Raw genomic sequence first — 24,485 nt, 5'->3', positions numbered from 1 at the left:
ACCTTTGCACGTTGCACCAAGTACTGCACCATACGCCATTCAAAGTAAGCTAATGAACGATACCGCAACACACGCACAAAGAGCCCTTCGCTTCGAGTCCCCTCCAGAACACGCCGCGTCAACTGGTACGTGTCCGATGCGCTGGCGTACATGAAACACAAACACAGAATATAAGTCAAACATACCAACCAGCGATCGCCAATGCTCAGGAATGACATCGATAAAATGGAAAGAAAACAAACCTTTTAACAGTATCGGCCTTTCTCAAGTTAAAATGGGGAGGTTCTTGGTGTCATTACATCCACCGGCAATCCCATTTTAAGTAAACTGGATGTAAATGAACAATGATAAGGAGATATAAATACAATATCAATTTCAAAAGAATCAAACATGAGCAAACATTTACAAAGTTCAAAACCACGACAACGAAGACTCAAACGATATCTCAACCTCTCACAAGAAATAAATAAAACACTCTCTCAAAAAAGATAAACTCGGCCTCAGTCTCTCATCGAGAGATAGGGCAGCTATCTTACCTATCCTAGAAAGCCCCTTTCTTGACCAAATTAAAATACCAATGCCAAACTCATAAAATGAAGGCAGAGCTACCTCCAATGGAAAACATGGTAGAATAATATTATTATTATTATTATTATTCAGTGTTCTGTCTTACAACAGGTCCATTGCTTTGCCCAAAAAGAGCTCTCCAGTTTTCCCTATTCTCAGCTTCTCATTTTAATTCCTGGAACTTCATCTTCTTTCCTTGTTTCAGATCGTCGGTTAGCTGTATCAGTCTTCTTCCCAGTCCTCGCTTTCCTTCAACCTGACCTTCGATGATGTCACTCAGTAACCCATTCCTTCTCATAATGTCCGAGCCAGTTAGCTTTCCTTCGTGTAATCGCCTGCAGAATGTTTCTTTGCTCGTCGACTCTCCTCAATACTTCTTCGTTGGTAACTCGATCCGTCCACCTGATCTTCTCTATTCTTCTCCAACACCACATTTCAAAACTCTCCAGGTATTTCTGTTCCTTCATCCTGAGTGTCCAGGTCTCTGCTCCATACGTAACACTTCACTACTTTCTTCATCATCTCCAATCCCAACTTGCTAGTGAGAAGTATCCTCTTCTTGACGGAAAACTGCCTCGGCCATGGCTATCCTTGCTTTTACTTCCTTGGTGCATAGGGCGTCCGTCGTGATTATGCTTCCCAAGTACTTGAAATTCTCCACATTCTCCAGCCGTTGGTTTCCAACTACAACGTTCAATGGTTCTGCTCTCGGTGCCATCCTCATTACCTTTGATTTTTCAATGTTGATTTCCATTCCATACTCTCTACCTGTTACCACTAACTTGTCCATCATGTTCTGTAATTCCTCCTCTTCCTTCGCCAATACTACCAAGTCGTCTGCATACTTTACAGTCATTATGATCTTCCTCCAATTTTGAAGTCTCCAGAGCTTCCTTGGCAAGCCATTCCCCGTACAGGTTAAAAATAAGTGGTGATACGCAGCATCCCTGTCTTACACCTCTACCTACCTCAACGCTGTTGGTGTCTCCTGAGTCCAGTCTCACGTTGACTTTCTGCTGCATGTACAGGTTTTCGATTAGTCTTCTATCTCTCCAATCAATTCCAATTCTCTGTAGGATCCTCATTAATTTCTTCCATTTTACTCGATCGAAAGCCTTCTTCCTGTCGATGAAGCAGGCACATACTTCTTCCTTGACATCGAGAACTCTCTCTGAAACTATTCTCATAACTCCGATGGCATCTCTGGTTCCTCTCCTGAATCCAAATTGGTCGTCTCCCATCACTCTTCTTTTCTAGTCTTTTAGTCAGTATGGTAGAATACTAACATCAAATAATTAAAGAAATACATGTCTTTGACGGCCCCTACACCTCATGTAAAGCAAATAAATTCACATTCCATTTTGAGAAGACATTTTTTGTCATGGGTCTATTTTAGGTTAAGACAGTGAAGCAACCTTATATTATTAGGTCTGCCAGTACTCCACACCACACCCTAATACTGTCCTTCAAACTGTGAAACTTGTTCCAATGCAGATATCAAAACATCTTGTAAACATAAACAAGATCTTTACCTAAATTGACAGACCAGTTTCATTACCAACGGCATTCTCTAAAAAATTTTCAAAAAGACATGCAACAACGTGCTATTGAATTTTACACACAAAATCTTAAGTGAACTAAATAATGAAGTGCATGTTGGTGGAATATTTCGCTATCTTGCCAAAGAATTTGATTGTGTGAATCATGAATTAGCACATCTGATAATCATATTTCTCGTATACTTACACAATGCATGTCAACTTGACAGAGATAAATCTCTCGCAGACATGAGGTCCTTCGTGATAACAGCCGATTGATTTCCTGTCGTCATATCAGTGAGCCAGCATAGTGTTTCTGCACATACTCCACTCTTTTCCTGGCAAGCAGTAGTCATGTCAGGTGACGCATCCTTCAACCTCAGTAAAGTCCCATGGATCAATCAAGCTTCTTCTCTGCAGCTATTACCAGAAAAAAAATGCAATCACATTCAACACATCACCTAATTTAAAGGTTTCATAACCGATCCCCTTGCTCAAAATTAACCAAAAGCACAGAAAATATCCCAGCAGCTCCGGTCACTGTGCACAATACTCACACGTCAACAAAACTAAATTCCTTACCTTGGCAATTACTCACTTATTAATTAGTAAACACATCACATTAAAGGCTCCACAGCACTACACACATCACACATGTAACAAAACCACTCATTAACTAAACCTTATCACAAATAGTCACCACCCTCGTCTACAAGCTATACCTAACCCCCAATTTTGATGTCCTATGAACAATATATTCACTAGAGAATCATGAATGCCTCTAGCATACCACAGATACTGCAATTATGCCAATCTCTCACCGCACATAGGTCTTTCAACATATCAAATCTCACATTTAAGTTCACAACATCTGAAGTACCTAATAAAATTGGACAGACTCATCTCTCTCACACGACAACCACATCAAATACATTCTAATGCTCATGTACTCACACAACGAATGCCTCGTTCAGACTGATATCAGTTTCTTGCGGATACCATGTTCCTTCTTTGTCCCAGCAGGTTTAATCTTCTGACATCAAGTCGGTCCGCCAACTGTTGCCGCACGTACTTCAATGCTTGTCTGGCTGGCAGTACGCAGGTCACGTGACAAACAGCATGGTGCTCAGTAGAATCTGAAGGATCATTCTGTTTCTCGTAATCTGCTACTCCCAGAAAGAGAAAAATACAGTCACATTCAAGAAATCAAGACATCACACTCTTCTAAGAGCACACAGTTTTACTTCACCAAGCAGTTAACACTCCTACCTTAGCCAATGAACAAGCACCTTCCATTTTCAGAAGACAAATTCTGTCAAGTTTATTACAAACCCATTCACAAGTTAACTTTAAATACGGGTCACGACAGTGTCACAACCAGCGACCTGACAAATTCTGAACTCCCTCACTCACAGATTCATACTGGAGCCTTTCTTTCCTACCACCCCCCCCCCCCAAGCAAATTTAAAGCATTCGCCAAGTGGGCCACTATTCCACACGTCATAATACTGCAACTACAAACTCTACAACTCACACACATCACGTCAGTCCCACGCAACTTCTGTTGCCACTGATTCAGTGGATATTTAACAAACAGTTCGCTTGCCGTCTGTTTGGAGCCGAGGATGTTGATCGCTGTCTCCAAGATACACGGCTCCCTCTCCTCGTGCCCCATTATGACAGCAAGGGAGTCTACAAACACCAGTCGGTCCATGCCCCTCAGGTTCGCCTGTTTTGATGTCATGGAGAAAGGACCTAAATGAAAGATTAAGAAATGGCAAGCCACTACAACACAGCCAACATCTGTAGCACTTCTACTACTAAGGTGAATTCAACCGACAAGGGGCAAGAGGTAGCCGTAGCAATTACATTTTTGTTCCATATCACCATCAGTAATGCCACTTTATCATACCTTCTGGAAGCAAAGGTGGAAACATCACCATCAGTAATATAAATTGTTTCAATGTTGAACAATCTAAATTTATAAAACTGAACTCACCAGCTACCTGAGATATCGCCACCATTGTGTAGTGACAAACAAGGAACACACCGTCGTAACTCTTTCATGGCTGCAGCAACAAACACTCCTACCAACATACACAACAGGCCTTACTGTTTTTCCAGATATGAAGCAGAAATAAGTATGTCAGACGCTTTCAACCAGTTCACATACTAAATGTGGTTTTAAGAGAGATTTCAGGTTCTCACAGTGGTCTTTGGGTTCTAACACCACTTGGACTTACAGAAAACCAACACAGATTATGATTTTTAAACATTTAATGGTTCGCTATATCAGCTGAAGTTATCCTTGTGACTAAGCGCAATGCCATGAGGCAGTGGAAGCATGGACGTACACTCCATGCATTATCAATTATAGAACAATGTGGAGGTCAGCCTCAAAATGTGGTTCCTTACACTGGCAAAGAAAAATCACGTTCTTCATTGTTTCTTTGTAGTCTCAATAGAAGAAATACACAAGTTCTTTATTTCATTAAAACCATTTACTACTTTTCAGGAAAAAAGGTCTTCTTCTTTCAAAAATGGCATTGCAATTCAGAAAAGAAGTTTATTAAACAATTTACTCAAATGGATGAACTTGCCTGTGACTGCCATCTGGTGAGTGGCTCTGGCTTGCTTGTCCTGCAATCTGCACGCAATCCCATGGACTGCGGAGATCTCCACATGTGGATCATCAGAACTGCAACGGCGAATCACAATGAGTACAGATAATTACACTCACATCCTAATGTTCAGTGTACAAAATGTTGGTCACAACAGTGGCCAATGCAGTAGCTGCTTCCTAAATCAGCAACTGATGTAAAAGAGACAGAGAAAATGGGAAATCTGGGTTTATGATATGAGAAAGAAATACATTACGTGCAGATGCCTCCTAGTACTGGCAGGATACTAAACACAAACTAATTGTGATACAGCCTCTAACAGGCTCACTGTACCAGTAAATAATGAGTTCTGGGTGCTAAACAGCCAACAGAGGGCACATGTCAATGTCTGATTTCAAATCAGAATAAAATTTCAAAATTCCTTTGCGTTCGTCGGACTCCGTTAGAGACAATAATAACTCTACATGATCGGAAAAATCAACTACCTTTGCACGTTGCACCAAGTACTGCACCATACGCCATTCAAAGTAAGCTAATGAACGATACCGCAACACACGCACAAAGAGCCCTTCGCTTCGAGTCCCCTCCAGAACAGGCCGCATCCACTCGTACGTGTCCGATGCACTGGCGTACATGAAACACAAACACAGATTATAAGTCAAACATACCAACCAGCAATCGCCAATGCTCAGAACGTGGATCGATAAAATGGAAAGAAAACAAACCTTTTAACAGTATCGGCCTTTCTGAAGTTAAAAGGGGGAGGTTCTTGGTGTCATTACATCCACCGGCAATCCCATTTTATGTAAACTGGATGTAAATGATAAGGAGATATAAATACAATATCAATTTCAAAAGAATCAAACATGAGCAAACATTTACAAAGTTCAAAACCACGACAACGAAGAATCAAGCGATATCTCAACCTCTCACAAGAAATAAATAAAACACACTCTCAAAAATAGAAACTCGGCCTCAGTCTCTCACCGAGAGATAGGGCAGGTACCTTACCTATCCTAGAAAGCCTCTTTCTTGGCCAAATTAAAATACCAATGCCAAACACATAAAATGAAGGCAGAGCTTCCCAACGGAAAACGCGGCAGTATAGTAACATCACATAACTTGCCCCACTAGCATCCAAAGAGAGAGTAAATCGTCGGCTATACCCATCCAACCAACCGAATACGTCATAGCAGAGTCCTGCGCATGCGCGAGACATCATCCCTTCCTACGCAGTCAACGACCCTAGAACACGCTCAAGCGCAGCAAAACAACAAATGTGGCTTCGCCTCACTAACTTCCAAGGTCACCTATTAACCTCGTAACGCACAACGGCCGATCGTAGAGCACAGTCCCTTGTACGTGACACTGGGATTTACTGGATATGCACACACTTTCAAATTCTCACCACTTAATTACCTACATCTTCACACACACTCTCGCTCACGAGATTTTATCACAGTTTCCAAATCGCAGGATGTGGAAAAACAAACACTTGTGCCAAAAAAGTTACATCTACGATCTTCACTTTCATTACTTAAGACGCAATATTCATCACGTCAAACATGGCTGTCTTCTGCGTTGTTGCAGCATGTAGTCAGGTACAAGTTTACGGCAGAAGAATGGACATCTGAAACGTCCGTAAATTTCTACCAGACTACAAAGTACATCCACCCAGAAGAGTCATCTTTAAACTCACCACCATGTGAACCTCAAATCCCAGATTGGTCATGAACATTACACAAACCATGAAGCGCGGTTGGTCCTCTACCTACCCTCTTTCCCATCAATAATCTACAAGAAATTCATTTTCAGTCTAAGTAAGTCTACTATCCTCACTCTTGATACTAATATCACTGGTTGCCATCATGACACCAACCAATTACAGAGCTGTTCAATCTTGCAAACGGCACTGTAATGATAAACAATGACACATATTCTTGGACAGACTTAACTCTATCACATGACAAGCACATCTAATACATCATATTGCTCATGTACTTACAATGCACGTGAAGTTGAGACAGATAAATCTGTAGCAGACAGGAGTGACCTTCGTGATCACAGCCAAATTCCTGTTGCGATAAGAAGTGAGCCTGCCAAGTGTACTGAACATACTCCACTGATTTCCTGGCAAGCAGTAGGCTGGTCAGGTGACAGACAGCTTTTCCCCGAGTAAAATCCCAAGGATCAATTAAGCTTCTTCTCTCAGCTATTCCCAGAAAGACAAAATGCATTCACTTTTAACTAACACAAATGCAAAAATAAACAGCATTCTGATGACGCAGTTGATTGAACATGTACTTTTGTTCTTGGGGAGGGGGGCACACCACACACACTTCTGAGTATATAAATGTCACTTATCAATGCCGTAAACGCCTCATGGCGTTTATTTATTTGATTCCTCGGGAATCATCGACACATAACCTCAACCGTTAAACGAGAACAGCCCACCTAGATCGCTGTTCGCACACATAAACTTACAGCACCTCCAAGACTCCGAAGACTAGATTCACGCTTACCAACACTCTCTCTCTCTCTCTCTCTCTCTCTCTCTCTCTCTCTCTCTCTCTCTCACACTCTCTCTCTCACTCTCTCACTCTCTCTCACTCTCTCACTCTCTCTCTCACTCACACACTCTCTCTCTCCCACTCACTCTCTCTCTCTGCGCGAACTTGACAACAGCGAATTCTAGTAGCGAACCCAGTAAACTAAGTAAACTACGTATTGAGCGGAAAAGAGAGGGGCAGCCGAATGGCTAGAGTGCGGAAGACGACATCGGCAGTTCGAGACCCAGCGGATTCTTACAGTAGTATTAAGTGTAGTATTAAGTTCTAAATATAAAACGAGGGCAGGACTGAACCGATTGCTGCCCTCTAAAAAAATAATTGAGGGTTAACGGGTGGGTGGGGAGCCGAAGATGAGAGAATGAGGGGGTTATGCAAAAATATATTTATGAGGGAGCAGCCAAAGGTGGTCCAAACAGACATCATATCAATCAACAATCTACAACCAAAATATGTTCAAAGCACTTGAGTCGAAAGAAAAAATCCAGCCAAATAAATCAACAAATCTGTCATCTACTGCGCATGAGATTTTTGCAAGCAAATCCAAATTCATAACAAACACCACACGCCAAACTTACAAGTTTTAAAACCTTTATCCTTGCTTAACACAGCAGACTCAAAATTAACCACAAGCACAGAAAATACCCCTGCAGCTCTGGTCACAGCACTACATAACAAAAACCAAAATCACTTCACAAATAGTCTCCACCCACGCCTACAAACGATACCTATACCAACTGGAAACAGCAATAATGTCAATCCCAAACTGCATTTACTTCTGTCAACATATCATCTCACACTTACAATCACAACATTTAAAGTACATCCTATAGGTCAGGTAATTACACACTTCATTCATTGTCCCATCAGGTTTCCTGTTCAGATATCAAGTCATTCAGCTTTGATGTCTGTATGTTGTTGGTATACCCCCAACTGAGCCCCCTTTTATATATTTGTGCATAACCCCCCTCATTCTATCATATTAGGCGCCCCACCCTCCCGTTAACCCACAATTATTTTTTAGAGGGCAGAAATCAGAAATCAGAAATCGTTTTGAGTCCTGAGTCCTGCCCTCGTTTTATATTTAGAACTTAATACTTAAGTAAGAATTAATACTACTGTAAGAATCCGCTGGGTCTCGAACCGCCGATGTCGTCCTCCGCACGCCAGCACGCTATCCATTCGGCTACCAGGCTCCTACAAGATTACGATTCTGGATCTTCCTGATATATCGATGCCCTGCTGTTTCCCGCTCAATACGTAGTTTACTGGGTTCGCTACTAGAATTCGCTGTGGTCAAGTTCGCGCAGAGATAGATAGAGAGAGAGTTGGTAAAATTTGTTGCGTGAATCTAGTCTTCGGAGTCTTGGAGGTGCTGTAAGTTTATGTGTGCGAACAGCGATCTAGGTGGGCTGTCATCAGGTTACGGAATGATAGGGTGTTCTCGTTTAACGGTTGAGGTTGTGTGTCGATGATTCCCGAGGAATCAAATAAATAAACGCCATGAGGCGTTTACGGCATTGATAAGTGACATTTATATACTCAGAAGTGTGTGTGGTGTGCCCCCCTCCCCAAGAACAAAAGTACATGTTCAATCAACTGCGTCATCAGAATGCTGTTTATTTTTGCATTTGTGTTAGTTAAAAGTGAATGCATTTTGTCTTTCTGGGAATAGCTGAGAGAAGAAGCTTAATTGATCCTTGGGATTTTACTCGGGGAAAAGCTGTCTGTCACCTGACCAGCCTACTGCTTGCCAGGAAATCAGTGGAGTATGTTCAGTACACTTGGCAGGCTCACTTCATATCGCAACAGAAACCTGACCTGCCTACTGCTTGCTCAATTTATTTTTGTTTTGCCATATCACAATGTTGTTGCACATTAAATCCCTTACCAGCTGTAACATTAACTTCACAAAGTTTACAGAACAGAATTGTTCCATCAGAACTAAAATATTCCTCACCGAAATCTGTAATGAAAGCTCTTAACTTTGCACTTTCAGAACACCACTTTTGGCATCTGAACTAAATGAAGGATTCACTGTAAATGCCCGAGAAATGTAGTTTCAAGTAAGAATTTCATACCCAAAATATGAATTTTATCCTCAAAATATAACCAAAATGATCCTAACCATGAATCACCAGTATTGTTCCCAACAAACTGTGGTCAACCAGTGTCCTTGAAGATCTAAACATGATTTTGTGATTGTAAATAAAATTTTCATGAAGCAGAGTCCTTGAGAAGCTAATAGTAGATCATACAGTAAAGACTGCACCAAACCCTTAATTTAGTATGACTCCTTCTTGTTCCTGTACGAACAAATATCTTTGAACAGAATGAGCAGTTGATTGATCCACTGGTTGCTTAGCCGCCTGACTGTGATTAAGAGATCAAGTGGCTAAAAGGGTGAATGAACTGACTAATTGATTCGTAGGCTATTTAATAATTATATTTCAACCGTACAAATTACTTAATACTAAATGGGATTAGGATTATTGTGAATGGAGGATCCAAGACATGAAATTGTAATCTGAACAAAATTAAACAAACAGCGATGCAAATACATAGTAATTAAATGGCTAATTTGAAGGGGAAAAAACATGCACAAACAATATTGATTATATAACTATCCACTGCTAATACTGAAGTGCCACTACATTCCTTGGGCAACACCAACCACCCACTGGTTTCTTGATTTGAACACTTTCCCAAAAAAACAGCACAATTCATGAAGCTCCTCATTATGTAATTTTCTCTCGCTGCCTGTATGTTTCTCTTAGTTACATGTATTCTGCTCATCACAGACATCAGTGCAAGACACCAAGTTTAACACCCACACAAAACAGCAGGTGAAATAAGTAGCCATTATTATCTGTAATTAAGAACTTTTCCAAAAGCAGGAACTTTGAACAATGAAGCATGAACTGGCCTTCAACCTAATAGAGGAAATAAATGTCTTAAATATACTGTCTCTTAGTATAACGATATTGCACAGTTCAGTATCACCTCACAATTGAATAAATATAGTCATTTCTTTCACTCTGATGTTGGAAACATACATGGCACCTATCACACCGTGCAAAGACGTCCATTCGACACAGCCCACACTGACAGGTTAATATTTCCCACTTATAGGACCACAGTTCCCTTGTTCTGTAGTGTCCTCTGTATCAATGAAACATTATGTCCATGTGACCATGCACTCTTTCTCCTACACAGTAACAATTCTAAGGCCATGTGATATCCCCAATTTCATCATGATCATGTAGTGACTGCTTACCATAATATACTACCAACATAATAAACAGCAGGAAGCAGCAATTACCTGGCATCTCACAGAATTAGTGGGGGAGCCTACACAGACAAGACATGCAACATAAATCACATGCGTTGCGCATATGCGCATGCCAATCCAAATGTTCTTGGATCAGCACACAAGAACAAAACACAATTCTAACACACATGAAGAATCACAGCAAGGTGAAAAATCACTAACACACTGTCTGACCGGTATTCTACACTACTGTGAATGAAACAGTGATCCACAGAGCAATAAAATTAATTTAGTGTCCTACAAAACAACTCATTACAAAGATGGTTGCCTGCGACGTTGCACACACTGATTTTTACATTAAATGGTGCAACAACCTGCAAGACAGCCACCTCCATATTCACTATCATAAGAACCTCAAAACTCAATTCAGTAATGGCAGATGACAAAGTTAAAATGAACAGAAGATCAAGAGAACTGAAATGGTAGATATTCACACCAAATTTCACAAAAACCAGTCAACTGCTGTGTAACTGAATCAGGCTAGATGGACATACACATGCAGCGTACTTAATTAATAAGACTGCTTTATAAGTCATTCAAAAACCACTGGATCAACTGGCATATTCTGATACACTATGATCAGATTCAACTGGAAGATCTGAGGAAACTGACAAAAAAAAACCTCTTCAGTCAGGACAGCAAATCCCCTGCTGAGACTTGTGCATAGGACGTAATTCATTTGAGAAACAGGAGTGCTAACACCACACTGCTATAATTTACTGGTAGAATCACTCCTTCCCAAACGAGGATTTGCACAGAATAGTTTTGTCCATGTACTACACAACAATTCAGATCATTTCTTCCTTACGCATAGGATATATTTATTTATGGGGGATTTACACTAGTGACAGACTTCCTTCCTGTTGCTATAAAACAAGTTTGTGTCCCAAATTCCCCAAACCCTATTTCCTTCATGTATTCTAAAACACAGGTAACCCACAAATTTAGCATTCTGTACTTGCTATAGTACATTCTTTTCCAACTGAAACACATTTGCTCATCTTACATTCAGTTCACATATGAATAAAATGGGAAGAACCCTGAGAGAAGGCACAGACAGACCACAGAAATCACGTCCACAACATTCACAATAACACTCACCTGCGAGCTTCTTCGTACTTAATCTGCTGTCGCAAGAACACCGCATTCTTCAGCAGTTCCCGTATGTTACCAAGGTTATCCTCTGCCCCCTCCATAGACTTCACTGCCCTGGAGAACAATACAACTGCTGAAAAAACTACACAAAGTTCTGGGAAGGTCTTGTGATTCTCACTTTTCTTCCAAATCATATATATATAGATAGATAGACACACGCACACACACCATATTTGGCGACTTTGTGTCAGGACTCAGGATCTTATTCCTTTGCCAGGCAGAAATGTCAAATGAATGAAGGTCTAAAATCACTAAGTTAATTGATTAAATAATAAGCTTTCCTTGTAACATAAAGAAATTACACTTCACATAATTCAAAATGTCAACTAGAAATGAGCAAGATGCTGCTACAAGCCTGTGGAAAAGTATTCACTTGGGAACAAGGTTCCTCTTGAATACTAGTGAACTAACAGAATTTCCTTTAAACCTTACCCAACGGCATACTCCACATCGTAGCAACGTCCCTGCAACTCATGATGCAGTCTGGTAACTTCTACCCTCTTCTCCACCATCAGGGGGCAGTGCTTTGCAATGTTATGTATATAAGTTCAACATAAACAACTCAATCCATGTTTGACACGTTTTCAAACCTTTTTTAACTTTCATTTCCAATTCCGGGTCTGATGACAGAGACATCGACACGATTCTCAACACAGTTACGTTATATTACCGATAACAAAGCACATCCATATGTGCCTAATAATTATTCCAAATAATCGCATACGAAGTACAGCCGATTAACAAACTACAGTTCTGAGTTACAAAGCATGTTACAAACTATGGAACTTCTAAACTTCCGTGTTTAACAGTGAAGCCAAAACAGTTTCATTTTAACATTGGCAACGGCTGGAACGGTATATTTTATCGTCATTAACTTTTAAATTGGTGACAATGAAGGGAACCGGAACTAATTTTTAAGTGCGGTCATTGCCAGTAGGAGTCGAATTACATGCTTTGTTGCTTGTGAGTTGGCAACGAGTTGGAAGTTTTGATAAAGAAGTGCCATTCCGTTGGGAAAGATTCGAAGTACTCGTGCGTACAACACGTTGGGGAGTGTATAAATTAATATTTCGTTAAAAGTCTTGAAAGAATGAAATTTCTAAGTATTTTTGTTCTCACAGCCCTAGCTGCTTATGTAGATGGTAATGAGGAAGAAGAAACGGGTGCCAGATTGCTAATTTCGAAACAGATACTGAATAGATATCTGGTTGAAGACATGGACATAGTAGCTGGGATATTTAGATGTCATATTGTTTCAGAAAAATTATCGTCCGGTTGTTTTTGCAGAATAGAAATTTTTACATATCATAGGCCGTTTATGTTACAAGCCAAAGAATATGGAGCATCTCATGATAATATTGTATTTAGTACCCATATAATACCAACATACCTCATAAACTTGTTTGATTATAACACACAACATTCTTTGCAGTACACACTATATAATGTTGGCACAAGTACTGCTCTTGGTGTTAAGCTGAGTGACAGTAGCTTTCACAAAGAGGCCTTCACTTTGGTGGGTGGTCAGCTCAACATCAAGATTGACAGGATCCCTGCAGGGACAAATGTATCTCATGTAGTAGTTGTCAGACCAAGGAAATATGGATACTTCAACTTCACAGCTGCAGAAGTCAACCACAGACCAACAGAGGATGCCTCTGAAGTGAGTTATCACTTGCATGGACCGTGGTCAAAATTTATAGAAATGTTTGTAATTTCCATTGTGCTGGTCCTAAATTATATATTTAGAATGTACAGGAAGCCATTGTAAAATAATGAGCATAAAACACAAATTCTTCAGATTGATAAAATGATTTTCATTTTGAAACATTTAAATATTACTTGGAAAATCCATCTATGGACACCATACTTGTTTCTGTCTGCTTCTCTGATATTCAAAGCTCATAATTAAAATGAACTGAGGACTGAATATAGCTAACATCAAAGCTAAAATTGAATATTAATCTCCAAACTTCTTACAAGTCTTCCAAGTGGTGTTCCTCAGGTTTCACCATCAAATTTCTGCATACATTTCATTTTTCCAGAACTTCTTGACAAATACATATGCCACAAAGCCTGTAATCATGTAAAATTCCTAAGTTTATCTCTTGTTTTGTTTTTTGGGTTTCTGTTAACATCGTCACACACTGCTCCTGTAGGACGCAACAGAAATGCATAACAAGTCTTTCCGTTTCAGCTGCAAGTGGCCGTGACAAGCGAACCCGGCGAGGGTCTCATCATTGCCTTCCGTGACTATGATAAGAAAACCCTGTCTCTCAAATGAGATACAAACCCAAGATCTGCCAGATATGAAGTAGGAGAGTTAACCGCACAGACAAAACATTTAACAGATGAAAGTTTTAAGTTAGTCTGTATAAAATTTACTCTCTAACAGTGCTGTAAATCCATGACAACTGTGTGATACATACTCCAGGTGGCAACAGTATTGCCATCTTTGGTGATGTTGTACTGGAACACACCACCGATCTTCTTGGCACGCTCTGGGTTTGCCGCAACCCGCTTTTTCAGCAAGTCAAACACACCATCCGAATCCAGCGCTGATGTGGATGCCTGCACCAACAATGCAACCTCACATTACAGTTTACAAAGCCACCAACATCATACACCATTTCTGCATGTCTCTAGGAACCTGTTAACTCTCTGGTGATAGAAAACGAAGGTCGAACATTGCCAATACCAAACAGTATCACTAGCTGCAGGACCAAGCCACTTTGGCACAGTTCAAACACATCTGTATTTGTCTAAGATCCAGCTTAATATTTACCTCCCCTTAAATTCTCAGTCTTACTTATGTCCAATTTTTTTAACAGGATTCCCACCAAACTATGCATAATCTTATTTTCATCTTATGAAGAACACATTTAGTCCTTTAGTTCACTATCCTAAGAATCCACTTATTTGATCCTTCAAGATCCCAAATAATATTTGGTTGTTTTCAAACACAATTTAGGTTCTTCACACAAAGAAAGAAACCATATTTTACAACCATACAAAAGTGGAAAAATATGGATATGATGTAACTTGATCTTTAGCATTACTGAGAGTAGTTTCGATGGTTACACACTCTGTAATCAATAATGAGTACTTCCTGAACGTGTTAAATATTTATGAATACTATATTTTTAGCTTAAAAACAAATGCAAAACCATGTTCATATTTTCATTCTATGTTAGGACATGAGATATGCCTCTGAACTACAAATTCCAGTTTTCACTTCCCTCACCTTGGTGGACCTCATCACAGCAGGCATAGTGACTGACTGATGCAACCAGCATACATCAGAGCTACTCACTTGTGTTTCTTCCATGACCTTGAACACAGCTACTGTACTGTACTGTACTGTACATGTTATCAAGACAACCTTACATGTAGGCTAAAGTGCAAAGTCTTTCCTGCCTCCTTGACAGTGACTCAGCTAGTCAAAAAACTTACTGCTTTTACAAAACAAAGGTTCATTATTCTGTTAGACAAAACACACACAAATGGCCATATCATGACTCGGCTCCACCCCCAGCTTCATGCCAAAATTTTTTTCCAAGTCTAAGCCAATTTCTGACCTAATGACATTTTACATAAACAAGTGTAGTGAAACAATGTATTCATGTGACAACTTCTCTTTGTCTCCCACAGTTCACTATTCACAAAGCACTAAGTGAACTGTACAAATCGTGAAGTTTCTTCCTCACTTTGCCCACTGAAGATGCAAATATCCTGAGAAATTGATTTGCAGATATTTACCATAAGCTGGAAATGTAACTAGGAAAGAGAAAACAAAGAAATTCCATAGAGCTTTTGAGTAACCTCTGAAGACCAACTAGGAAATTAAAGAAAATAATTAACCCCTTCAGCCACAGTGAAGGTGCATAATATTCTATCAATCCATTGTTACCTCAAAGAAAACACAACACGTCTCCACGACAACACTAAACTAGTTAATGCTGCTTAGAGAAATAAATTACTGTTTATTCTGAGATCAATATAAAACCCACATTATATATTCTGTGGGCAAAATGCAGAGATAATGACTGTTACAGCAGGTGGTACATACAGTTACAACTCAGCTTTAAAGGGTTAAAATGGATCTTACTGAAGATGTGATACTAGCAATGCTGTAATGTTTGGGATCTTAACAAAAAGGTAACATAACCTTGTCACTGAGAGTAAGAAATTGCTAGGCTGAACAATGCAGGTTATCACAAGATAACAGAATATCAGTTACACTTTATATCGATTATAAACACAACTTGCAATCTGTAGGAACAAACACCACACAGCTCAGGCCTGCCTCATGGACTTATCTTGAACCACTTGAACACAATCCACAACCTAACACCCAGTATTTTAAAGATCCATTTTAATATTACACTCCCATCTATGAGTTGGTCTCTGAAGCCATCTCTTCCCTCAGGTTTTCCACACAAAATTCTGTACTCATTTCATGTCTTGCTCATGCATGCTGTATGCCCTGCCCATCAGAGCTTTCCTATCATTTTACTAAAAATCCAGAATTAAATCTTATATTTGGCTCATTAAACCCACACTAAATTAAACATTCTCCAAAACACAATTACAGAATTTACATCAAAATGTACATTTATATTAAGTAAGCTTTACATGCAAACAACACAGCTCAAATGCTTCGTCTTGTTTAGTAGCAGTGTACTGCATAATCAAATTGCATTTTTCTGTGAGGAACCTGCAATATGTGTGACTTTTTATTTCCACTGCGTAGACATGAAATTTAACACAAAAATTTCATTGGAAAAGCTGAAAGGAAAACAGTACTTCGGAGATCTACACACACACAGACATTACTAAAATGCACCTTAGAGAAATATGATGTGAAGAGATAGATAGGACTCAACCAGCTCATGACAGAGCATAAGGGCAGAATTATGTGAACGTGGTGAAAGGCCAGCAGCAACGAAATTTCTCACCAGCAGAACAACCATCATCAAAGATGATCTTGGCCCATCAGTCAGCCACAAAAACGTACCTTGTGCTGCGGGACGGATGCCTCGGTGAGATCGACATATGCGCCAGATATCACCACGCTCCCCTTCTCTTTCACCTTGGTCTGAAAGTGGATACGGTTCCCCTGTTGCCACATGTCAGTCTGTAGTGTCTGCCCAGGGATAACCGGCTTGCTGAACCGAGCCTGTAAACCAGTGACAGTCATCATTTTCTTCATACCCTCCCACTCTGATGGCCTGTGTAGTGCAACGATCTAAACCATATTAATGGGGATATCAGGTTGCATCTCAGTCCAGTTTCTGACTATCCTTCTCAGGCTAATCAGAGTTCTCCTCAGTCCCTCCAAAGAACTTCCAGCATAGTAACATGAAAATTAATATTACTGCCCCTTTCCAAATTCATACCCATTCATTATCCTCTCATTCTATCTGATGCTATATAACCTCTGAAAATGAAACACATTCATGAAATAACATCATATTTAACAATCTCTCTGATGGAAAAAAAGTACAAAGAACTTACAAAGCAACAAGATGATAAAATTAAAAAAAAGAGACTGAAATGGTAAAATGTTATGAACAGTCCTCCGGAATTACAACTTAGAAATCTACTATCAAGCCACACCATTGCACCATGCTTCACATGAATATTTTTTTACTTACCATAGGCCTCCCTTAACGTATCCACTGTGAATGGGAGTCACGGTTATGAAGTATTCCAACAGGGATGCGAGAAAATAGGAAAGCATGTGGAAAGAATAAGAAAGTACAATGACTGACATCAACTGAACTGTACATCAGACACGGAAGAGGCAAGTGAAAAATGCTGTGAACACAAACAATCCATAGAACAACAGAAAGAGGGTGCTGGAATGTTATCATGAGAATGTGAAAATAGGAAAGCCCCAAAAAGAGATGTTTCTATTACACACCTTTATGGCTTTGAATTTGGTTGGATCATTATCCGCATACTGCTGTAGGACATGGCGGGCTGAGAAGCCCAGCGAACACTGACCGTGCAGGATGGGCCGATCAAATCCACCAAATGCAGCCACATTCGGGTCAATGTGAAGTGGGTTGCGGTCTCCAGACAGTCGGTAGAGTGCAGCCTGCAGGAAATAATGTTGAAGTGAAGAAACATTGACAATTAATTTGTAGGTGTGTTTATGATCTCTCTCCATACTAAATTCTACAGACTTAGCTGCAGTGTTTCATTAGTCATAATTTTCACACACAGCAATAAGTGCAGATTCAAAGCAGTCAGCATTTTCAGTCTACATCAAATAATCTTAAGGATGCACATTTTACAAAGCTCTATCACCACAAATATGTCAAGATCTTAATTAGATTGTGCTTCTTCTCCATATTTCACACGTTAGTACTACTGACAGAAGAAACTAAAAATACATACACAGAATAAGAAAAGTTACATTCACCCACCCCCACCCCCTCAAACAAAAATAACCAAAGAGCCTCACACGTAACACATGCTTCCCTCTATTCTGACCTGATCAAGAGACGTGTGTTGCTCAACAGACAAATCAGGAATCCGCTTTGGTGGTTCTGCTGTTGGCACATCATAGGGTGAAGTACGCTTGTCTGTAACACCCTTCATTCCAACAGCAAATGTTGTCAGCAGGGACTGTGCCACCTTCTCACCACTTTCATCAAATGTCTCCACTGCAATAATGACAACAGACAGCAACTGAATTTGTATCACCTTGAAGACTAGACTTTTAAACCACTTATATTCCCCCTAGCCTAGACAGATCAAAGAAAAAGAGACACGTTACAACTGCACGAACCAAGTTGACAGAAGTTACAAATGGAATGATCATACTGCACAATTTTATCTCACCTTCCACCAGCACAACAGTCCCAGATCCCTTGTCCAAGATATCCACCACCTTGCAGTGCACCTCAAGAGTCCCTTCACTGTTGATGGGACGCAGAACCTCCAAGTACTGCTCACCATGCAACATCTGGCAACATAGCAGCAACACGATCCTCCTCAGTCAACTCCAATTATGTACTCAATCGTTTCTCATTCCTTTGTGCCTCATCAGCAACCCTAAGGTTCATAATCCAATCAGTCTCTACGTCGAAACCACTGAACTATCTTTAAGTTAGCAGAACTTCTCGAATCCATTTAGTGGAAAGAAAGAAAGAAATACTTTATGATATATCTGCAAAAAGAACTGAATACTGTCATTTGTTTACATGACCGAGTGGCATGCCAGTGGGAAGCATCTACACTCTGTGCAGCTCACTGAATCAGTGTGAATTCTATCCTCACTCTCTCTATGGTGCAGGATATTCTTTGAAAAACTGACTGTATACTTGGCTTCTCAAAAAATAGAACACTTTCTTTATAGAAGCCAAAGGTTCATCACTGAGTTCACAAAAGCCTGCCATAAGACTAACCTGAGCCAGCTGCATCCAGTTTGCTCCATAGATTCCTATCTCCCAAAGGTCCATCTTAACGCCATCCCACCTACGCCAATGTCTCACCCACAATCTCCTCCCTTCAGGCCTTCTAACCAATATCTTGTAAACACCCCACCCCTCCACAATGCGTTCCGCATGTCCCGCCCGTCTTATCCTCCTCGATTTAATCGCCCTAACGGTATCAAGTGAGGGGTACAGTCCGTGAAGCTCATAATGCAATTTTCTTCCTGCCTCTTAGGTCGAAATATCCTAAACACTCTGTTCTCAAAGACCCTCAATCTATGTTCCTCCCTCAAAGTGGGAGACCAAGTTTAACACCCATACAGCACAACTTTTGTATCTTTAGTTTTCTTGATGTGAGATGAGAGGACAAAACATTTTGGACTGAATGATAGCAAGCATTCCCCGAGTCCACACCACACTGCTCAATTACAACTTCACTAGCATAGAATACGACCTGAATGATCCTCCGTTGCACTGAACAGAAAAACAACTCACTGCAGTATTATTTTTGCAGAAGCTGGATCTGCTTTCATTCCATGAGGACCAGCAGACTTTTAATTTCTTCCTCACTGCATGTACAGTGAACTAAACAAGTCAAGTGCGATGGAGACTGGCTATTATATTCGTAATAGACAAAGCACAGGCAGTAAAATGTGCCTTGCGTTAAGATATATGGACATGTTCAGCTGCGAAGGCAAGAAATGCACATACAGAGATGAAAACACAGCAAGAAGATTGTGAGGTGGCTCAGGGTTACATCCGAAGGCAGGCTTCGAAATGACCGATGCTGAACCTTGCGGTTATCCTCAAAAGAGTCTGCTTATCAAGACATAACCTCACTTACCCTGGCAGGATTGAAATCCCTGCCACTGAACACCTCAGCAGTAACACTAGACTCCATCACGGCAGACACGCCTTGCAACACGAGGAACGTCGGCAACGCAGAGAAGTCTGCGTGGCCTTCATACAGGAATCTCAGGTCACTTGGGTTGGTCACAGTGCTACCAACTGCAATAAAACAAACACATTACTTGTCTGTCACACTGTCACAAACACACGCACATAAGGGCACATTACTCACCTCCCAGTGCATACAGGATCAGGTCACGAGGAGTGTATTGGAACTTTGTCACAACACTCTTCTGGAAAGGAAATCAGGACCTTAAACCATGTTCACAGAATAAGTGTCATCAAAAAGACAAAATAAGTTCAAGTCTGCACAAACATTAGCCACCATCAATACTTGGATGGCAGCACCAGCCATTGCCAAAACTAATGTACACCTCATTTAACAAAATAATGGACCTCCAGTGGCGTAAGCCACAATGAAGCAGTCAGCTTCTTCCAACACCATACGCAAGAAACACACAACTGAAGTAACGTAAACCACGTACTACAATTATGGCGACGGGCTAAAATCCTGTACACAATAAACAAAATTAATTCTGCTCATTCATACGTCTTATACTACACTCCCTCTATACACCTCCACTGGATGGTGCTTAGACACAGGGGTAACTTGAATAATTACTATCTGAAAGCATATGTAAAAAACTACATCGAGTCATAACTCACGCCATCAGAAGAAAGCCCAGAGTTCGACTTCATCTGCTCCAGAACGGTCATCAGGGTACCAGATGCCTCCTGGATGGACTCCAATTTAACGGCAGCAGACATATCTTTCACCTTGCCCCAGTTCTCACGAACAGCCTCTGGTGTCACCAGCTCATTCATCTGTGCACGCAGCAGGCCGCCCGGTGAACGCACCAGATAACCTGAAGGTTGTCAGACAAGAACGCATCCTGATGGAAAGTTCTGCCGACACTCAGCACGGGAGGTAAACGGTTCTCTGCTTGTCTATCATTACTGCGTTTCATGGCTATTCCAAGCTGTCTCACTGAAATCAGGACCCTTGAAACATGAATCCGGTCATTCTACCGCTGTTGACACATCTACGGAAGTCCACATGCAGATTCTGCGACTTATCTACGATTGTGATTTGCAGTGAAAAAATCATTTCTGCATTTCACTGAAAGAGCAACAACAGACCCAACCTTCATGACCCTAATGAAATGCAGTCCTGTTTTGGACGGCATCACATCACTCAGAACCAGTGGTGTCGTTACAGGCATCGAGCATATTCCGAACAGGGGTGCCACTGACACTTACATTTTCCTGCCCAGCCAGCAGCAGACTCGATGATGGAGCCAGTCTCCTCACAGGATTCGTGACACAGCCACGTGACGACTGGCGCAATCAGCTCTGGGCGCAGCTGCGCAAAGAAATCTGTGCAACAAACAAGTGACTTATCAGTATCACATTAGTGTTTATAATCATGAGACAATATTAAAAACTGCTGATAACAGATCTCCAAAACATGAACTATTTATTACAACTGATAATATGACAAAAGGGTGAATATACTTCCAAAATGCACTGTTTGCATCACTTTGATGTTCATTTATTGTAAACAGAAGTGACACACTGTCAGGCTTTAGTATCAGCAGCACCCACCAGGTGGCAGGATGTCTTCAGTAAGCCGGGATGCCGCAGTTGGCACAATCACATTGCAGTGGATGTTGTCCTTCCTGCCCTCTATCGCTAACGTATTGTTCAGACCGACCAGCCCCATCTTGGCAGCACTGCAACCATAAAAAAAACATACATGGACTCTTCCCAAGAAATGCATAAAGCGGCCATCGCTCACACCAACTTTCTTATTTGAGAACAACTTTTCAGCCGCACGAATTACACAGTCCTGAAAGGAAGAGCGATGGTGAATGACGAACTGGAGAGGATGTAGAAGTGACCCTCGGTTATATAACACACTATCCCAGCATCTGTCTTGAGGAACTGTGGGGGAAAACAGTTTCTACCATTTCTGGCAACCAAAGACAAACTTTTATTTTTATAAATAACCAGAATGTTAAATCAATATTTCATAGGCGGGGGGAGGGGTGTATTGTAATTAATACTTTTAAATCCCAAAGATATTCAAAGCAGAACAGATTAATGTCCAAGATATCACGCACACATTATACAAATGATCAATCCTATGAAAGATAAATATACTGAAGTGTCACTAACACCGACCTGTAGTTTGCCTGCCCAAAGTTCCCATATAGACCAGAATTGGAGGATGTCACAATGACACGTCCATACTTTTGTTTACGGAAGTGAGGCCACGCGGCTCGAGTTGCCTTGAAAGCACCTGTTAGGTGTACGTCCTGAATTAAGCCTGCAACAGTAACAAATGATCATTAAACCTCAACAGCACTAGTAACTAGACAAAAAAGCATGCAAAACCATCCCTGAACTCAAGAAATCTACCATAGTCCCTTTTCTTTTGGCCTCCTATACAATATCAATAACAGTCAAAACAGCTCAGCATAGCAGACAGTATTTGTCAAGGTTTTCCTCAGCCTCTCTAGGCAAATGCCATGGACAGTCTCTTGAAACTGGTCAGAACCACAATGAGAATAGACGCTTGTGAATTTTAACTCTTTCAGAATTAGTCTCTGCAGAAAAATGATATTCCAATTTCACTGAACTATCAGACTTTAAGGTAAAATGGCCCCTGGGACAGCTACATAATATCCAGTCACTGGCGCTCTTAGTTTTCTGCCTGACTGACTGTAGCAGTCCAAATACACTGAAAGTACCCCACAATCTGATATTATGGCCAAGAATAAGATTTAATCTCAAACATACTCCAGTCTGCGTCACTAATCCTGGAGAATGACTTGTCCAGGATGCCAGCATTGTTCACTACCACATCTACTCGTCCAAACTCTTCCAGAGCCGTCTATATAATCTTCTCTCCATTCACCACAGAATCATAGTTGGCTACAGCCTTGCCACCTACCAGAAACAAAACAATCTACGATACAGATGCAATCCCGCGGTGCTGCGACTTCACCGTAAAACAGAAGTTGGAAAGGAAAGGGAATCAGACGGAGGTGGTAGAGGGGGACACAAGGAAGCAGTTTGTAAGAAGGAAGGAGAAAGAGAAGAGGTGAGAGGACAAACAAGAAACTTACATGCAAATGCAGTAGCAGCCAACAAGCATCATAATGCACTAAACCCACCTTTGTGCCGGATCTCTTCTACAACACTGTCTGCTGCACTGCTACTCTTCCCATCGCCATGGCGACCACCACCAAGGTCATTCACCACAACTGATGCTCCACGCTCCGCAAACAGCAGGGCATATGCTTTACCCAGGCCTGAAACATAAAAGTCATGGCTGGTCAGAATTATGAGGAACTGGCACACAAGAAATGATAAGTGGGTGAAACGACACACAGAACTGTTCATTACAAGAAGTTGTAAGCAAATGCCATGATTAATACGATTATGAGACAATGGAAACAGACAAATGATAAAAGAGAAGGGTATTAACTCACCTCTGCAGTGCACACATCACATGGCATGTGGAGTCTCATCATACTTTAATATTATCATGACAACTTTTATCCATGGAAATGGACACACACAAACTGGTACAATTAAAACTGGAAACATACTGTTGTAGCAGCCCACACCCTTCAATTTCATATTTTTGTCTTAACAAATGAGGGAAAGAACTATATTTTTTTTGTACAATATAGTCATTAATGAAGCTGAAACCGCGAAGACAAGAACGATAACCTAAAATAATTTCGACAAGAATTAAATATTTCCGAAAGAAAGTCTTGCATACTAGAAAAGCGATCAGGCACAAACATTATTTTCGTGTACGATAATCACCTGCACCAGCTCCTGTAACTACAACCACTCGGCCATCGAATCGCAGATCTGTCATGCTTAATAGGGCCCTACAGAAGTCCGAACCTGAAACAAGACGAAGTTACGTGACCAAACACACGGATAAGGTAGTACAAGTGCAAGATTAACCAGTACTTCGTACCTTGTTTACTTTCGTGTGTATAACTGCGAAGTCATCGTCAAGAAATAATGTAACCGTTAAAATTATAATACAACGCACAAATTGCTAAATCTTACTACGTACGATAAATCCGCCGCTGTCTAGTCGTAGACTCCAAGACACAATCCACTACCACGAGATCATCACAGTTTGTGTGCTTGTTTTTTCAGACCTTCGCATCAGATACGGCCAGTCTGCTGTCTGACATAACTGCAAAACCTCTGTACAAGAAATATGTACTGTACTTCAAAACAGGTTACGAAAGTGATCGACGCAATTTCGCTAGTCATTCTTTCCCATATCGATATATTTAGATTAATGCAGTGCTACCAAT

At 40.7% G+C, this 24,485-nt stretch overlaps 3 protein-coding genes across 9 annotated transcripts; 1 reads left to right on the top strand and 2 right to left on the bottom strand.

Annotated features, from left to right (window-relative positions):
• Positions 1 to 2: 2 nt before the first annotated feature.
• On the bottom strand, positions 3 to 11,829 carry LOC147872506 (uncharacterized). 7 transcript variants are annotated; one of them, XM_087356458.1, is made up of 8 exons: positions 11,726 to 11,829; positions 5,452 to 5,536; positions 5,212 to 5,350; positions 4,706 to 4,803; positions 4,105 to 4,192; positions 3,712 to 3,860; positions 3,060 to 3,271; positions 2,373 to 2,525 (listed from the first exon to the last, which is right to left on the bottom strand). In XM_087356458.1, the coding sequence occupies exons 4-7, from the start codon at positions 4,716 to 4,718 to the stop codon at positions 3,087 to 3,089; spliced, it is 435 nt and encodes a 144-aa protein (XP_087212584.1). In that variant the 5' UTR covers positions 4,719 to 4,803; positions 5,212 to 5,350; positions 5,452 to 5,536; positions 11,726 to 11,829; the 3' UTR covers positions 2,373 to 2,525; positions 3,060 to 3,086. The 7 variants fall into 7 exon arrangements, with proteins under 7 accessions (XP_087212586.1, XP_087212584.1, XP_087212583.1 ...); XM_087356457.1 differs by lacking the exon at positions 11,726 to 11,829 and adding an exon at positions 5,738 to 5,864; XM_087356460.1 differs by lacking the exons at positions 2,373 to 2,525; positions 5,452 to 5,536; positions 11,726 to 11,829 and adding exons at positions 3 to 141; positions 6,732 to 6,936.
• Positions 9,714 to 24,051, bottom strand: LOC147872504 (peroxisomal multifunctional enzyme type 2-like). The gene is made up of 16 exons (XM_087356454.1): positions 23,974 to 24,051; positions 23,313 to 23,450; positions 22,318 to 22,462; positions 21,739 to 21,866; positions 21,394 to 21,510; positions 20,800 to 20,999; positions 20,306 to 20,366; positions 20,069 to 20,232; positions 18,632 to 18,755; positions 18,281 to 18,453; positions 17,706 to 17,882; positions 16,797 to 16,958; positions 14,209 to 14,350; positions 13,760 to 13,855; positions 13,170 to 13,332; positions 9,714 to 11,833 (listed from the first exon to the last, which is right to left on the bottom strand). The coding sequence occupies exons 1-14, from the start codon at positions 24,026 to 24,028 to the stop codon at positions 13,794 to 13,796; spliced, it is 1,848 nt and encodes a 615-aa protein (XP_087212580.1). The 5' UTR covers positions 24,029 to 24,051; the 3' UTR covers positions 9,714 to 11,833; positions 13,170 to 13,332; positions 13,760 to 13,793.
• Positions 11,833 to 14,948, top strand: LOC147872505 (translocon-associated protein subunit beta-like). The gene is made up of 2 exons (XM_087356455.1): positions 11,833 to 13,442; positions 13,977 to 14,948. The coding sequence occupies exons 1-2, from the start codon at positions 12,870 to 12,872 to the stop codon at positions 14,061 to 14,063; spliced, it is 660 nt and encodes a 219-aa protein (XP_087212581.1). The 5' UTR covers positions 11,833 to 12,869; the 3' UTR covers positions 14,064 to 14,948.
• Positions 24,052 to 24,485: the final 434 nt, after the last annotated feature.

This window comes from Zootermopsis nevadensis, unplaced genomic scaffold, assembly GCF_977971745.1.
Source record: "Zootermopsis nevadensis isolate Lab colony 2312 unplaced genomic scaffold, Znev_1.0 Znev_ptg000027l, whole genome shotgun sequence".
In the NCBI taxonomy this organism is placed as follows: Eukaryota; Metazoa; Arthropoda; class Insecta; order Blattodea; family Termopsidae; genus Zootermopsis; species Zootermopsis nevadensis.
This window is presented reverse-complemented; position numbering and strand designations above follow the sequence as displayed.

Coding starts and splice junctions, on each gene's coding strand:
- LOC147872506 (XM_087356458.1), bottom strand. Junction 3,861..4,104: donor GGCGATATCTCAGGTAGCTG/GTGAGTTCAGTT, acceptor TCTTTCATTTAG/GTCCTTTCTCCATGACATCA. Junction 3,272..3,711: donor TCCTCGGCTCCAAACAGACG/GCAAGCGAACTG, acceptor TTCTGGGAGTAG/CAGATTACGAGAAACAGAAT.
- LOC147872504 (XM_087356454.1), bottom strand. CDS start 24,028: ATGACAGATCTGCGATTCGATGGCCGAGTGGTTGTAGTTACAGGAGCT. Junction 21,000..21,393: donor TGCTGGCTGGGCAGGAAAAT/GTAAGTGTCAGT, acceptor GACAACCTTCAG/GTTATCTGGTGCGTTCACCG. Junction 16,959..17,705: donor CCAAATTCAAAGCCATAAAG/GTGTGTAATAGA, acceptor ACTGGTTTACAG/GCTCGGTTCAGCAAGCCGGT.
- LOC147872505 (XM_087356455.1), top strand. CDS start 12,870: ATGAAATTTCTAAGTATTTTTGTTCTCACAGCCCTAGCTGCTTATGTA. Junction 13,443..13,976: donor CAACAGAGGATGCCTCTGAA/GTGAGTTATCAC, acceptor TTTCCGTTTCAG/CTGCAAGTGGCCGTGACAAG.